At 41.4% G+C, this 17,976-nt stretch overlaps 1 protein-coding gene across 1 annotated transcript in view; it reads left to right on the top strand.

Annotated features, from left to right (window-relative positions):
- CRIM1 (cysteine rich transmembrane BMP regulator 1) overlaps nt 1-17,976 on the top strand; it is an 869,940-nt gene that overhangs the window by 549,152 nt on the left and 302,812 nt on the right. The window contains exon 6 of the mRNA XM_073672628.1: nt 4,461-4,643. Coding sequence (XP_073528729.1) covers nt 4,461-4,643 — 183 coding nt within the window. The remainder of the gene's footprint in view (nt 1-4,460; nt 4,644-17,976) is intronic.

The following is a 17,976-nucleotide window of genomic DNA, read 5'->3' as shown; positions in this document are numbered from 1 at the left end:
GTAGCTGGAAGTGGTCCAGCTGGTCAAGGGACATTTGGTTAAGTCTTTGGGGTAAAGAAATGGCCAAATAGGCTTACTTAGCTCTTTCCATAACTGCAATAGACTTTTATAACTCATGTAACTCTTATTTCGCGAGGCCACATTATGATCCTTAGAGATGGAGGATAGGACACAGAAATAACTGTAAATGTCTGAGATGGCAATACCCCTTTTAACTAGGATATCTGCGGTTGATCCCACTAAACAACTCCCTAAATAGCGTAAAGATGGCTGGATATACAGCATAATACCTTACATAAAAGCTGAGTAAGCTGGTCACATTATAAGCAGACATAATTTGGCAAAATTAAGTAGGGTGTGATTATGTCTCCATAGAGCAAACACAACAGGTTTCCTCCCCAAAAGTCGATCTTACCTGGTGGAATGAATGAGGCCATGTAAAGACCATAGACCTATGGATGATGGATCTAATGTCATAAAGCTATAGAAGATGCACAAATCATTTACACAGTATCTGTCGAATGCCGAAAGTGTATTGATTTTGACTTTTCAGCGTGACGCACCTTGTCATTAATCCTTTATTGCTATTCCAGATAACAATAGTAAATGAGCACAGCCTAACCACCAAGCGTTTGATGGAGAGCAGTCTATCGCTGTGTAGTATGATTTATCAGATTCTGCCAATTGTATGGACTGTGACAAATGACGTCTAGTTTTTTGTAACGTGATTTAAAATTGTTTAAGTACTATTGCCGATCCAAATTGCTTTTGACGTACAATAGATAGAGGCAAAATAATAAACCAAAAGAAATACTGCTCGCTGCTGTCTTCAGAATCTATAGACCATCAGCGGCCAGAACATTGAATGCACTATCTGAACCGCTGCTGAGTTATAGCACAGATCTGCCCAGACCAAAATGATCCTTGTGATAGCAGCATTTTTAAAGCTGTCTTTCTGCAGAGAACATACATCTTGATTTAATAGTATAAACACAATATATTTGCTCAGATCCTGCAAGAAGCCTTTCACCATAGAAAAGGACACTAGCCTCAGCAAGTCAGTCCATGAAATGTGGAAAGTGAAGGCCGATGGAAGGCCAACAGCAATTTCGACACTCCAGTTTCAATGAACACTCCAAAATCTTTCTCTGAAATTAGCCACTTTCAATGTCACAGAAAGAAATGTAAAATGTGTAGGTTGCTCCTCGGTTAAAACTACAAAGCATGTATTCTGTGTCTGACAAGCAACCAACCAGTATTTTATGAATGTTTCACCAGGTTTTTTTCCTCAAAATCAGAGAGCGGCATAATCTAATGACAGAGTCCCTGGTTCCAGCAATGTGGCACTTATTGGGCTGATTGCTTTAGTTTTGATAAAATCATTGTGTTATCAATGGGAGATTACCACTAGAGGACGAGTAAACCTGCTGCCATGTAGTCCCCCATATTCATGAGCTCTGTATAACCCCATCTCCTCCACTGATTGGCAGCTTTCTGACTGTGCACAGTGTACAAAGAAATCTGTCAATCATTGGTGTGGTTGGAGTTATACACAGCTCAGCTTTCAGAGAACTGCTAGATCTGCAGCAGATAAAACAGTGATTTTATCAAAACTGTAGCAAGCAGCCCAGTAAGTGATACATTGCTGGAATCAGAGTTTCTGCCCCTACATCATGCTGCTCACAAATGGGGTAGAAATAACCTGTTGACAAATTCCCTTTAAAAGCAATCAATGTTCATTGCCGTGTGGCAATTCTCAGTGTGACCAAACCGAGATGAACTTGCTGTTGTATCTCTTTTGCCACATACTGATCATATTTGATCCATGGAATATTGGACTTATTATTGTTAAAGAGGTTGGCCACTAATCTTGTATTGATGGCCTGACCATAGGATAGCCCATAGATATCTGATCAGTGGGCATGCGACACCAAGCACTCTCGCGGATGAGCTGTTTACGGTGCCGGACGGGAGTTCGTGGTTGCTGCCGGACCACAGCAGATCCATCAAAACTATAGTGACCATGGACGGGTTCTGCAGATCCACCCCCTATTCACTAAAATAGGGGGTGAATCTGGAGTACCTGACTGCGGCCACTATAGAAATGGCGGAGTTGCTGTGTTCTGACAGCATCCCAGTACTTCCAGCCGCCAAAATATCCAGGATAGTCCATCAACAAAAAAAGTATTAGCAAACCTGTTAAAGGAATTTGTTTAGTTCTAAAGCTAAAGTTATCCTTCAACCTTTTAGGCAGTACAGTGTACATTGACATGTACAAACTAGGATCATTTTGTATGAATTCCATTTTGCAGACCATTTCATTAGCCAAATGGTTCCACTGTCCTTGACATCAATGGTTAAGCTAGCACACAGATTGCATCTTAAGCGCCTTTGTGTAATAAAGTTGAGTGCTATTTACAGACAGTCCATTGTCATGCAGTTTGATCATTTCTCAAAAAAATTCCCTTGCATGTATAATTTATCGCAGTGCTGTAGGAACTGAAGTGGTACAGGTAACAGAAAGTACTGAAATTCTGCCCATTTCAAGCCTTTCACCTCTTAGATGATGATAGATGTTCCACTGGGACTTCGGATAAATCGTAAAGACTTTTTTCGTCCTCTCAGCACAACTTTAACTTAGTTGCAGTCTGGCCATCATAAGATAGATTACCCCCATATATGTATTAGTCAAGTATAATAGGTGTCACTTGTGAGCTGCTTGCTTCAGGACAGCATGGTAAATAGTATAATAACTCAAGTGACATACACTGGCTTTATTGAAGACTTGGGACAAAAAGAGTATTACTATTTATTTTTTTCCAAACAGCAACGTGCATAAAATATAAAAGTTGTGTTTCTTACTTTTTTGTATTTGGTTTTACACTTGAATTGTGAAAAATGTACTTAAAGGGGTGGTCCGGAGTCCAAAGTAATTTTCCTCCTAATCTAAACTATTTTCTAATATACTTGAATTAAAAAGTCTCTATCCTTCTCTAACTACACTGTCTAGCCGCTTTTCTTTCTTGATTTGTTAAGACCAGATAGGGCACGCCAGTATTGATGAAGGCAATGCTGGAGTGAGATGCGCCTAGTTCATTAAGAGGTGCATGACACTCAATGAATTAGGCGCATCTTATAACTGGCGTGCGCCACCTCCAGAAATGTTACTTCAGTCAGGGCGTGTACATCTTCCTCCAATGATGAGCAGGCAACAACACAGAAGAAAAAGAATACGTCTGCACCATAGCTTAGAGCAGATATCTCAGAGTGTGAGATGTAATCACAATTAAATCTGTTGTGCTCAAGCAACTTGTATTCGCTCTGCAATGAGATTAGGCTGTCTTCATGTATCTCACACAGGAGTAGTCTGTTCTGGACTACTCCTGAGTGAGATGTAATGAGACCCTGCTCTGATCTCACTGCAGAGTGATTACTAGCTGCCCTGAGCACAGCAGACTTTAGTATGATTTCTGATATATCTCTTGACAGGCAGGGTCAAGGAGGGGCTGTACAGCAGAGCTGACCGTGCTATAAAAGGAGAAGAGATGATAAAAGGATTTGTGCTGCAGAATAGCGAAACTCAGCTTTGCTGCTCCCCCCCCCCACAGGGACCTTATCTGAAAGGTATTAGCCATGTGTGCTTTCTATTCATGCTGTAGGTTGGACCAGGGAATCTGGCTGTCTGTTATTACATCTCATACACTGAGAAAACTGTTCTAAGCTATGGTGGGGGTGTGTACTTCTTCTGCTGTGGTGCTGCCTGCTTATGATTGGTCAGCATCAACCAGGGAGAAGAAGTACACGCCCAAGTGTAAACTCTCCAACTTGGACTTAACGAAAGTTAACTCATTAGGTGGCAAATACTTTGATTGCTAATATCTCTGCAATGGAGAGGCGAAATGAAAACCAAATCGTGTTTTGTTCTGAACGCAATTTATTCTGCTCTGCAGCCACTATTAAATTGTGTGTCCAGTTCAACATGATTAATTTGGCGAAAGGCCCTTCTTAAGCAAAGTGTCTTTATATACAGCAGACCAAACAGTGTTGTCATGTATGTTTCAAGTACAAAAATCTGGAGACATTTACTTGATTGAAGCCAACGAAATTGCTGTGCACAATGTCTGGCCTCCATCTTTGCAGTATTTGTATTTTTTAGACTGCTGTATCACGTTTTATGTGTATATCTGTAAAATATGAATACTGCCAGTATGGAAGGCAGACCGTGTCCACAGTGATTCCTTCGGTCTCCAACCGCTTCAAAGTGAATGGTTTGGTCTAGGAATTGTCTAGGTTCCCATTTGAATACAGTTTTTTGGAGATTGCTCGACGTAGAGCACTGTATAAATGTGAACCTAGCCTTAATAAGATTCTTTATTATGTTACCAAGTTTATAAGGTCAGGGGTATCTTTTGGTAACTGTCACAAATTAAAACATATTTTTTCTTATGCTTTCTTTTTAGAGACAAAGCCAGCATGTATATTTAATAATGTGGAGTATTACGATGGAGATATGTTTCGTATGGATGCGTGCCGCTTCTGTCGGTGTCAAGGAGGTGTTTCCATCTGTTTCTCAGCTCAGTGTGGAGAGCTGCACTGTGACCGCTATTACGTGCCAGAAGGGGAGTGCTGCCCAGTTTGTGAAGGTAATGTCATCTATCAGCATTAGTAAGGACTCATTACCAGGAGATGCAAACAGTGAGATACCTGTTGAGAATCAGCAAGCCGTCTACACCTAGCATTTGCTGCATAGCTACAAATTTTTCCCAGGATCAGATTTATTGGTGTGCCCTCAAAACTGTCACATGTGACATGCACTAACTTGCCCAAAATAATTTTTTTAGACTACTAGAGAATTTGTGGCAAATATTACAAACAACTGTTAGGCTGTGTGCCCACGATGCGCGTTTTTCAAGCGTTTTTGCTGCGGAATTTTCCGCAGCGTAAACGCAGGGGAAATGCATGGTAAGCCTTCTGCCATGGTCCCCTATGCAATTCCGCACTTTCAATGCCCATGCTGCGGATTTTTCCGCAGCGTTTATGCTGCGCTCAAAAATCCGCAGCATGTCCATTAATTTTGCGGAAGCGCTGCGTTTTCGCCGCCATTGACTTGCATTAGAACGCGCCAATTCCGCAAGACTGCATCTGTACTTGCGTAATTGGCGCGTTCTAATGTGCGGATGGTACCCGGGTGTGGAGAAGAGAAGACTCTCCTCCACACCCAGGTACCATAGAAACTGTAAAAAATAAAATAAAAAATAAAGATTATATTCACCTTCCGACGGCCCCCGGTCTCTTTCCCTGTGCTTGCGGACAGGACTGAAGGACCTGCGGTGACGTCACAGTCATTTGACGGCAGGTCTTTCAGTGCAGTGTCCCGCGATCAGCTGGCAGCCAGGAAGGAGCGCAGCAACACAATCCGGGCCATCGGAAGTTGAGTATCAAGGTTTATTTTTTTATTTTAAACCATTCTAAAGGTCACACTATATAAATCCATGCTATTTGCATGGATTTATATACACTGTGTTCCAAATTATTATGCAAATAATATTTTCTCTGATTTTCCCAAATTACCTATATGAATTGCAGTCATTGTAATTTTCCAGTCAAATAACTATTCAAGTACAATTGAAAGGTTTTTGTCCAAACTCCCTATGATAACAGTATATTTTTAAAAAAATAAAAAACTCAAACTGCACTCAAAATGCATGTTCCAAATTATTATGCACAGCAGAGTTTTCAACCTTTTCATTTTAATAAAGAACAAAAAAATGGTCATTTTTGAAATTATAAGCATTAGCAGGTTATTACACACTGAAATCAAACAGTTTTCAACTCAAAACTTTATTCTAGGTGATGTTACACTCCTTTTGATGATGCTCCAGAGGTTCTCAATGGGGTTGAGGTCATGGGAGCATGGGTGCCACACCATAAGTTTGTCCCCTTTTATGCCCATAGCAGCCAGAGATGCAGATGTGTTATGTGCAGCATGAGACGGGGAATTATCATGCATGAAATGATCGCGATGGTCCAGATGGATGAAGTGGAGGATGGCTGGTTGATGGACACCCCATGCAAACACGGCTACTGCGCTAACAAGGAGGAGGTGGAGTAATATTTTGGGCTGGAATCATGGGGAGAGAGATTGTTGGCCCTTTTAGGATCCCTGAATGGGTAAAGATGAACTCCATAATGTATGTTGAGTTTCTCAAACAGCACTTCCTTCCATGGTTCAAGAAGAAGAACCGTGCTTTCCGCAGCAAGATCATTTTCATGCATGATAATGCCCCGTCTCATGCTGCACATAACACATCTGCATCTCTGGCTGCTATGGGCATAAAAGGGGACAAACTTATGGTGTGACCCCCATGCTCCCCTGACCTCAACTTCATTGAGAACCTCTAGAGCATCATCAAAAGGAGTGTCTATGATAGCGGGAGGCAGTTCACATCTAAGCAACAGCTCTGGGAGGGTATTCTGTCCTCATGCGAAACAATTGTAGCACAAACCATCCAAAACTTGACAAATTCAATGAATGAGAGAGTTCAGAAGCTCCTTTCGAACAAGGGGTCCTATGTGAAAATGTAACATCACCTAGAATAAAGTTTTGAGTTGAAAACTGTTTGATTTCAGTTTGTAATAACCTGCTAATGCTTATAATTTCAAAAATGACCATTTTTTTGTTCTTTATTAAAATGAAAAGGTTGAAAACTCTGCTGTGCATAATAATTTGGAACATGCATTTTGAGTGCAGTTTGAGTTTTTTATTTTTTTTAAAAATATACTGTTATCATAGGCAGTTTGTACAAAAACCTTTCAATTGTACTCTAATAGTTATTTGACTGGAAAATTACAATGACTGCAATTCATATAGGTAATTTGGGAAAATCTGAGAAAATATTATTTGCATAATAATTTGGAAAACAGTGTAGTGTGACCTAGTTGTCAAGCACTTTACAAGTGATGCTTTGAAAGCGCTTGTCAATCCACATGTGAATCCGCATGTATTACACAGGAAAAAAGCATGTACAATCCGCATGCGTTTTTTCTGCCAGGGAGATGCAGAAATGCTGCTGAAATTTTCTGCTTCATTTCTGCATCGTGAGCACATAGCCTTACTCAACAAAGGAAACATTTACCCATACAGCTAGTAATGCTGCAAAAAACCTCATCACTACCACATCTGCAGAACTAGTCAGTGTTTTCTGGAAACCACATCACATGCTTTTTTACATGTCATTTTACACGTCACAATTTTCCATCTTTGAAGTGAAAAGGTAAGGATTTTACAGAAACAATGAGAAAACAGTCAAGACATTGGAAAACACAACAGCCCAAATAACGCAGCCATTTTCTGCAGCTTCGCGTGAATAGGATACTAGAGTTTAAAAACGTGGACTTACTTGTATTCTGCAGACCCAAAAGAACTGGATGCTTTTGTATAGCTTACTACAGGAGAACTGGATGCTTTTGTATAGCTTTCTACAGGAGAACTGAATGCTTTTGTATAGCTTACTACAGGAGAACTGGATGCTTTTGTATAGCTTACTACAGGAGAACTGAATGCTTTTGTATAGCTTACTACAGGAGAACTGGATGCTTTTGTATAGCTTACTACAGGAGAACTGGATGCTTTTGTATAGCTTACTACAGGAGAACTGAATGCTTTTGTATAGCTTACTACAGGAGAACTGGATGCTTTTGTATAGCTTACTACAGGAGAACTGGATGCTTTTGTATAGCTTACTACGGGAGAACTGGATGGTTTTGTATAGCTTACTATGGGAGAACTGGATGCTTTTGCATAGCTTACTATGGGAGAACTGGATGCTTTTGTATAGCTTACTATGGGAGAACTGGATGCTTTTGCATAGCTTACTACAGGAGAACTGGATGGTTTTGTATAGCTTGCTACAGGAGAACTGAATGCTTTTGTATAGCTTACTACAGGAGAACTGGATGCTTTTGTATAGCTTACTACAGGAGAACTGGATGTTTTTGTACAGCTTACTACAGGAGAACTGGATGCTTTTGTATAGCTTACTACAGGAGAACTGAATGCTTTTGTATAGCTTACTACAGGAGAACTGAATGCTTTTGTATAGCTTGCTACAGGAGAACTGAGTGCTTTTGTATAGCTTACTACAGGAGAACTGGATGCTTTTGCATAGCTTACTATGGGAGAACTGGATCCTTTTGTATAGCTTACTATGGGAGAACTGGATGCTTTTGCATAGCTTACTACAGGAGAACTGGATGCTTTTGTATAGCTTACTACAGGAGAACTGAATGCTTTTGTATAGCTTACTACAGGAGAACTGGATGCTTTTGTACAGCTTACTACAGGAGAACTGGATGCTTTTGTATAGCTTACTACAGGAGAACTGGATGCTTTTGTACAACTTACTACAGGAGAACTGGATGCTTTTGTATAGCTTACTACAGGAGAACTGAATGCTTTTACTAAGCTTACTACAGGAGAACTAAATGCTATTGTATAGCTTGCTACAGGAGAACTGAGTGCTTTTGTATAGCTTACTACAGGAAAACTGGATGCTTTTGTATAGCTTACTACAGGAGAACTGAGTGCTTTTGTATAGCTTACTACAGGAGAACTGGATGCTTTTGTATAGCTTACTACAGGAGAACTGGATGCTTTTGTATAGCTTACTACAGGAGAACTGAATGCTTTTGTATAGCTTACTACAGGAGAACTGAATGCTTTTGTATAGCTTGCTACAGGAGAACTGAGTGCTTTTGTATAGCTTACTACAGGAGAACTGGATGCTTTTGCATAGCTTACTATGGGAGAACTGGATCCTTTTGTATAGCTTACTATGGGAGAACTGGATGCTTTTGCATAGCTTACTACAGGAGAACTGGATGCTTTTGTATAGCTTACTACAGGAGAACTGAATGCTTTTGTATAGCTTACTACAGGAGAACTGGATGCTTTTGTACAGCTTACTACAGGAGAACTGGATGCTTTTGTATAGCTTACTACAGGAGAACTGGATGCTTTTGTATAGCTTACTACAGGAGAACTGGATGCTTTTGTACAACTTACTACAGGAGAACTGGATGCTTTTGTATAGCTTACTACAGGAGAACTGAATGCTTTTACTAAGCTTACTACAGGAGAACTAAATGCTATTGTATAGCTTGCTACAGGAGAACTGAGTGCTTTTGTATAGCTTACTACAGGAGAACTGGATGCTTTTGTATAGCTTACTACAGGAGAACTGAGTGCTTTTGTATAGCTTACTACAGGAGAACTGGATGCTTTTGTATAGCTTACTACAGGAGAACTGGATGCTTTTGTATAGCTTACTACAGGAGAACTGGATGCTTTTCTATAGCTTACTACAGGAGAACTGGATGCTTTTCTATAGCTTACTACAGGAGAACTGGATGCTTTTGTATAGCTTACTACAGGAGAACTGGATGCTTTTGTATAGCTTACTATGGGAGAACTGCATGCTTTTGTATAGCTTACTACAGGAGAACTGGATGCTTTTGTATAGCTTACTATGGGAGAACTGGATGCTTTTGTATAGCTTACTATGGGAGAACTGGATGCTTTTGCATAGCTTACTACAGGAGAACTGGATGCTTTTGCATAGCTTACTACAGGAGAACTGGATGCTTTTGTATAGCTTACTACAGGAGAACTGGATGCTTTTGTATAGCTTACTACGGGAGAACTGGATGCTTTTGTATATCTTACTATGGGAGAACTGCATGCTTTTGTATAGCTTACTACAGGAGAACTGGATGCTTTTGTATAGCTTACTACAGGAGAACTGGATGCTTTTGTATAGCTTACTACGGGAGAACTGGATGGTTTTGTATAGCTTACTATGGGAGAACTGGATGCTTTTGCATAGCTTACTATGGGAGAACTGGATGCTTTTGTATAGCTTACTATGGGAGAACTGGATGCTTTTGCATAGCTTACTACAGGAGAACTGGATGCTTTTGTATAGCTTACTACAGGAGAACTGAATGCTTTTGTATAGCTTACTACAGGAGAACTGGATGCTTTTGTACAGCTTACTACAGGAGAACTGGATGCTTTTGTATAGCTTACTACAGGAGAACTGGATGCTTTTGTACAGCTTACTACAGGAGAACTGGATGCTTTTGTATAGCTTACTACAGGAGAACTGAATGCTTTTGTATAGCTTACTACATGAGAACTGAATGCTTTTTCTTACCTTACTACAGGAGAACTGAATGCTTTTGTATAGCTTGCTACAGGAGAACTGGATGCTTTTGTATAGCTTACTACAGGAGAACTGGGTGCTTTTGTATAGCTTACTACAGTAGAACTGGATGCTTTTGTATAGCTTACTACAGGAGAACTGGATGCTTTTGTATAGCTTACTACAGGAGAACTGGATGCTTTTGTATAGCTTACTATGGGAGAACTGCATGCTTTTGTATAGCTTACTATGGGAGAACTGGATGCTTTTGCATAGCTTACTACAGGAGAACTGGATGCTTTTGCATAGCTTACTACAGGAGAACTGAATGCTTTTGCATAGCTTTCTACGGGAGAACTGGATGCTTTTGTATAGCTTACTACAGGAGAACTGGATGCTTTTGTATAGCTTACTACAGGAGAACTGAATGCTTTTGTATAGCTTACTACAGGAGAACTGAATGCTTTTGTATAGCTTACTACAGGAGAACTGAATGCTTTTACTAAGCTTACTACAGGAGAACTGAATGCTATTGTATAGCTTACTACAGGAGAACTGAGTGCTTTTGTATAGCTTACTACAGGAGAACTGGATGCTTTTGTATAGCTTACTACAGGAGAACTGAGTGCTTTTGTATAGCTTACTACAGGAGAACTGGATGCTTTTGTATAGCTTACTACAGGAGAACTGGATGCTTTTGTATAGCTTACTACAGGAGAACTGGATGCTTTTGTATAGCTTACTATGGGAGAACTGCATGCTTTTGTATAGCTTACTACAGGAGAACTGGATGCTTTTGTATAGCTTACTATGGGAGAACTGGATGCTTTTGTATAGCTTACTATGGGAGAACTGGATGCTTTTGCATAGCTTACTACAGGAGAACTGGATGCTTTTGCATAGCTTACTACAGGAGAACTGGATGCTTTTGTATAGCTTACTACAGGAGAACTGGATGCTTTTGTATAGCTTACTACGGGAGAACTGGATGCTTTTGTATATCTTACTATGGGAGAACTGGATGCTTTTGTATAGCTTACTATGGGAGAACTGCATGCTTTTGTATAGCTTACTACAGGAGAACTGGATGCTTTTGTATAGCTTACTACAGGAGAACTGGATGCTTTTGTATAGCTTACTACGGGAGAACTGGATGCTTTTGTATAGCTTACTATGGGAGAACTGGATGCTTTTGCATAGCTTACTATGGGAGAACTGGATGCTTTTGTATAGCTTACTATGGGAGAACTGGATGCTTTTGTACAGCTTACTACAGGAGAACTGGATGCTTTTGTATAGCTTACTACAGGAGAACTGGATGCTTTTGTACAGCTTACTACAGGAGAACTGGATGCTTTTGTATAGCTTACTACAGGAGAACTGAATGCTTTTGTATAGCTTACTACATGAGAACTGAATGCTTTTTCTTAGCTTACTACAGGAGAACTGAATGCTTTTGTATAGCTTGCTACAGGAGAACTGGATGCTTTTGTATAGCTTACTACAGGAGAACTGGGTGCTTTTGTATAGCTTACTACAGTAGAACTGGATGCTTTTGTATAGCTTACTACAGGAGAACTGGATGCTTTTGTATAGCTTACTACAGGAGAACTGGATGCTTTTGTATAGCTTACTATGGGAGAACTGCATGCTTTTGTATAGCTTACTACAGGAGAGCTGGATGCTTTTGTATAGCTTACTATGGGAGAACTGGATGGTTTTGTATAGCTTACTATGGGAGAACTGGATGCTTTTGCATAGCTTACTACAGGAGAACTGGATGCTTTTGCATAGCTTACTACAGGAGAACTGGATGCTTTTGCATAGCTTTCTACGGGAGAACTGGATGCTTTTGTATAGCTTACTACAGGAGAACTGGATGCTTTTGTATAGCTTACTACAGGAGAACTGAATGCTTTTGTATAGCTTACTACAGGAGAACTGAATGCTTTTGTATAGCTTACTACAGGAGAACTGAATGCTTTTACTTAGCTTACTACAGGAGAACTGAATACTTTTGTATAGCTTACTACAGGAGAACTGGGTGCTTTTGTATAGCTTACTACAGGAGAACTGGATGCTTTTGTATAGCTTACTACAGGAGAACTGGATGATTTTGTATAGCTTACTACAGGAGAACTGGATGCTTTTATATAGCTTACAACAGGAGAACTGGATGCTTTTGTATAGCTTACTACAGGAGAACTGGATACTTTTGTATAGCTTACTACAGGAGAACTGAATGCTTTTGTATAGCTTACTACAGGAGAACTGAATGCTTTTACTTAGCTTACTACAGGAGAACTGAATGCTTTTGTATAGCTTGCTACAGGAGAACTGGATGCTTTTGTATAGCTTACTACAGGAGAACTGGGTGCTTTTGTATAGCTTACTACAGGAGAACTGGATGCTTTTGTATAGCTTACTACAGGAGAACTGGATGCTTTTGTATAGCTTACTATGGGAGAACTGCATGCTTTTGTATAGCTTACTACAGGAGAACTGGATGCTTTTGTATAGCTTACTATGGGAGAACTGGATGCTTTTGTATAGCTTACTATGGGAGAACTGGATGCTTTTGCATAGCTTACTACAGGAGAACTGGATGCTTTTGCATAGCTTACTACAGGAGAACTGGATGCTTTTGCATAGCTTTCTACGGGAGAACTGGATGCTTTTGTATAGCTTACTACAGGAGAACTGGATGCTTTTGTATAGCTTACTACAGGAGAACTGAATGCTTTTGTATAGCTTACTACAGGAGAACTGGATGCTTTTGTACAGCTTACTACAGGAGAACTGGATGCTTTGTATAGCTTACTACAGGAGAACTGGATGCTTTTGTACAGCTTACTACAGGAGAACTGGATGCTTTTGTATAGCTTACTACAGGAGAACTGAATGCTTTTGTATAGCTTACTACAGGAGAACTGAATGCTTTTACTTAGCTTACTACAGGAGAACTGAATGCTTTTGTATAGCTTACTACAGGAGAACTGGGTGCTTTTGTATAGCTTACTACAGGAGAACTGGATGCTTTTGTATAGCTTACTACAGGAGAACTGGATGCTTTTGTATAGCTTACTACAGGAGAACTGGATGCTTTTGTATAGCTTACTACAGGAGAACTGGATGCTTTTGTATAGCTTACTGCAGGAGAACTGGATGCTTTTGTATAGCTTACTGCAGGAGAACTGGATGCTTTTGTATAGCTTACTACAGGAGAACTGGATGCTTTTTTACAGCTTACTACAGGAGAACTGGATGCTTTTGTATAGCTTACTACAGGAGAACTGGATGCTTTTTTACAGCTTACTACAGGAGAACTGGATGCTTTTGTATAGCTTACTACAGGAGAACTGAATGCTTTTACTTAGCTTACTACAGGAGAACTGAATGCTTTTGTATAGCTTACTACAGGAGAACTGGGTGCTTTTGTATAGCTTACTACAGGAGAACTGGATGCTTTTGTATAGCTTACTACAGGAGAACTGGATGCTTTTGTATAGCTTACTACAGGAGAACTGGATGCTTTTGTATAGCTTACTGCAGGAGAACTGGATGCTTTTGTATAGCTTACTGCAGGAGAACTGGATGCTTTTGTATAGCTTACTACAGGAGAACTGGATGCTTTTTTACAGCTTACTACAGGAGAACTGGATGCTTTTGTACAGCTTACTACAGGAGAACCGGATACTTTTCTATAGCTTACTACAGGAGAACTGGATGCTTTTGTATAGCTTACTGCAGGAGAACTGGATGCTTTTGTATAGCTTACTACAGGAGAACTGGATACTTTTCTATAGCTTACTACAGGAGAACTGGATACTTTTCTATAGCTTACTACAGGAGAACTGGATGCTTTTGTATAGCTTACTACAGGAGAACTGGATGCTTTTGTATAGCTTACTACAGGAGAACTGGATGCTTTTGTACAGCTTACTACAGGAGAACTGGATGCTTTTGTATAGCTTACTACAGGAGAACTGGATGCTTTTGTATAGCTTACTACAGGAGAACTGAATGCTTTTGTACAGCTTACTACATGAGAACTGAATGCTTTTGTATAGCTTACTGCAGGAGAACTGGATGCTTTTCTATAGCTTACTACAGGAGAACTGGATGCTTTTGTATAGCTTACTACAGGAGAACTGGATGCTTTTGCATAGCTTACTACAGGAGAACTGGATGCTTTTGTATAGCTTACTACAGGAGAACTGAATGCTTTTGTACAGCTTACTACAGGAGAACTGGATGCTTTTGTATAGCTTACTACAGGAGAACTGGATGTTTTTGTACAGCTTACTACAGGAGAACTGGATGCTTTTGTATAGCTTACTACAGTGGTCCCCAACCTTTTTTGCACCAGGGACCGGCTTGAAGCAAGATCATTTTTCCATGGCCCAGCAAGGAGGGGGTGGGGTGGGCGGGGCTTTGGTCATATGGGGGCGGGGTAATGGAGGGATTTGGAGTTTAGTGCATACTTATCATATAGTGTAGACCAGGTCCCCGCCAGGAGCTATGCCAGGAGCCCCACATAATGTGCTGTGCCAGGAGCCGCATCACTGAGGCCCCATCACGCCCTGCAGCAGGACAGGGCAGCTGTCCTGACAGCTGCTGTTCAGCTGCATTTACTTCATCCCAGGGGCGGACACAGACTGTAGTGGGCCCCTGTGCAAGAAATTTTTGGGGGCCCCCCCCACCCTTCATAAGGCAACAAAGTTATGTAAACATACCCCCCCCATGTGCATCTCTCACCCCCCCATATGCAGCTCACCCCCGTGCATCTCTCATCCCCCTCCGTGCATCTCTCATCCCCCTCCGTGCATCTCTCATCCCCCTCCGTGCATCTCTCATCCCCCCGTGCATCTCTCATCTCTCCCCTCCCTCCCATGTGCATCTCTCATCTCTCCCCTCCCCCATGTGCATCTCTCATCTCTCCCCTCCCCCCCATGTGCATCTCTCATCTCTCCCCTCCCCCCCATGTGCATCTCTCATCTCTCCCCTCCCCCCCATGTGGATCTCTCATCTCTCCCCTCCCCCATGTGCATCTCTCATCTCTCCCCTCCCCCCCATGTGGATCTCTCATCTCTCCCCTCCCCCATGTGCATCTCTCATCTCTCCCCTCCCCCCCATGTGGATCTCTCATCTCTCCCCTCCCCCATCTGCATCTCTCATCTCTCCCCTCCCCCCATGTGCATCTCCCATTCCCCCCACTCCTAGTTAATTGTATTTAAAAAAAAATAAAACTTGTTATACTTACCCCCATGCGATCCCTGCAGAATCCTGGCGCTCGTCCAAATCGCTGACACCAGGTTCTCCTGACTTCCGGCCATGTGACGGCGCCGTCACATGACCGGAAGTCAGGGGAATCATGAAGGTGCTGCCGCAGCAGCGCAGCGCTAAGATGTCCCGGACCCGGCGCTTAGCATGCGGCCGGGGGCCCCATGAGGAGAGAGACGCACAAGAGGGGGGCTCAGAGGGGGCTCCTACCGGCCGGGCCCCATACTGGAGTCAGGGCAGTCATGCCCTGATGGCGGCCCTGCTGGAGGCTGGAGGGGCTCCCTCTCCCCGCGGACCGGCTGAAAAACCCCAACGGCCCGATCCTGGTCCGCGGACCGGCGGTTGGGGACCTCTGGCTTACTACAGGAGAACTGAATGCTTTTCTATAGCTTACTACAGGAGAACTGAATGCTTTTGTATAGCTTGCTACAGGAGAACTGAGTGCTTTTGTATAGCTTACTACAGGAGAACTGGATGCTTTTGCATAGCTTACTATGGGAGAACTGGATGCTTTTGTATAGCTTACTATGGGAGAACTGGATGCTTTTGCATAGCTTACTACAGGAGAACTGGATGCTTTTGTATAGCTTACTACAGGAGAACTGAATGCTTTTGTATAGCTTACTACAGGAGAACTGGATGCTTTTGTACAGCTTACTACAGGAGAACTGGATGCTTTTGTATAGCTTACTACAGGAGAACTGGATGCTTTTGTACAGCTTACTACAGGAGAACTGAATGCTATTGTATAGCTTGCTACAGGAGAACTGAGTGCTTTTGTATAGCTTACTACAGGAGAACTGGATGCTTCTGTATAGCTTACTACAGGAGAACTGGATGCTTTTGTATAGCTTACTACAGGAGAACTGAGTGCTTTTGTATAGCTTACTAAAGGAGAACTGGATGCTTTTGTATAGCTTACTACAGGAGAACTGGATGCTTTTGTATAGCTTACTACAGGAGAACTGGATGCTTTTGTATAGCTTACTAAGGGAGAACTGCATGCTTTTGTATAGCTTACTACAGGAGAGCTGGATGCTTTTGTATAGCTTACTACGGGAGAACTGGATGCTTTTGTATAGCTTACTATGGGAGAACTGGATGCTTTTGCATAGCTTACTACAGGAGAACTGGATGCTTTTGCATAGCTTACTACAGGAGAACTGGATGCTTTTGCATAGCTTTCTACGGGAGAACTGGATGCTTTTGTATAGCTTACTACAGGAGAACTGGATGCTTTTGTATAGCTTACTACAGGAGAACTGAATGCTTTTGTATAGCTTACTACAGGAGAACTGAATGCTTTTGTATAGCTTACTACAGGAGAACTGAATGCTTTTGTATAGCTTACTACAGGAGAACTGAATGCTTTTACTTAGCTTACTACAGGAGAACTGAATGCTTTTGTATAGCTTACTACAGGAGAACTGGATGCTTTTGTATAGCTTACTACAGGAGAACTGGGTGCTTTTGTATAGCTTACTACAGGAGAACTGGATGCTTTTGTATAGCTTACTACAGGAGAACTGGATGCTTTTGTATAGCTTACTACAGGAGAACTGGATGCTTTTGTATAGCTTACTATGGGAGAACTGCATGCTTTTGTATAGCTTACTACAGGAGAACTGAATGCTTTTGTACAGCTTACTACAGGAGAACTGGATGCTTTTGTATGGCTTACTACAGGAGAACTGGATGCTTTTGTATAGCTTACTACAGGAGAACTGGATGCTTTTCTATAGCTTACTACAGGATAACTGGATGCTTTTCTATAGCTTACTACAGGAGAACTGAATGCTTTTCTATAGCTTACTACAGGAGAACATGATGCTTTTGTACAGCTTACTACAGGAGAACAGGATGCTTTTGTACAGCTTACTACAGGAGAACTGGATGCTTTTCTGTAGCTTACTACAGGAGAACTGAATGCTTTTGTATAGCTTACTACAGGAGAACTGAATGCTTTTGTATAGCTTACTACAGGAGAACTGGATGCTTTTCTATAGCTTACTACAGGAGAACTGGATGCTTTTCTATAGCTTACTACAGGAGAACTGGATGCTTTTCTATAGCTTACTACAGGAGAACTGGATGCTTTTGTATAACTTACTACAGGAGAACTGGATGCTTTTGTATAGCTTACTGCAGGAGAACTGGATGCTTTTGTATAGCTTACTACAGGAGAACTGGATGCTTTTGTATAGCTTACTACAGGAGAACTGAATGCTTTTGTACAGCTTACTACAGGAGAACTGGGTGCTTTTGTATAGCTTACTACAGGAGAACTGGATGCTTTTGTACAGCTTACTACAGGAGAACTTGATGCTTTTGTACAGCTTACTACAGGAGAACTGGATGCTTTTGTACAGCTTACTACATGAGAACTGGATGCTTTTGTATAGCTTACTACAGGAGAACTGGATGCTTTTGTACAGCGTACTGCAGGAGAACTGAATGCTTTTGTACAGCTTACTACAGGAGAACTGAATGC

Source organism: Phyllobates terribilis, unplaced genomic scaffold (genome assembly GCF_046119375.1).
Source record: "Phyllobates terribilis strain yellow unplaced genomic scaffold, ASM4611937v1 Scaffold_3__8_contigs__length_932513732, whole genome shotgun sequence".
In the NCBI taxonomy this organism is placed as follows: Eukaryota; Metazoa; Chordata; class Amphibia; order Anura; family Dendrobatidae; genus Phyllobates; species Phyllobates terribilis.
Note: the sequence above shows the minus strand (reverse complement) of the source record. Positions and strands in the feature narration are given on the sequence as shown.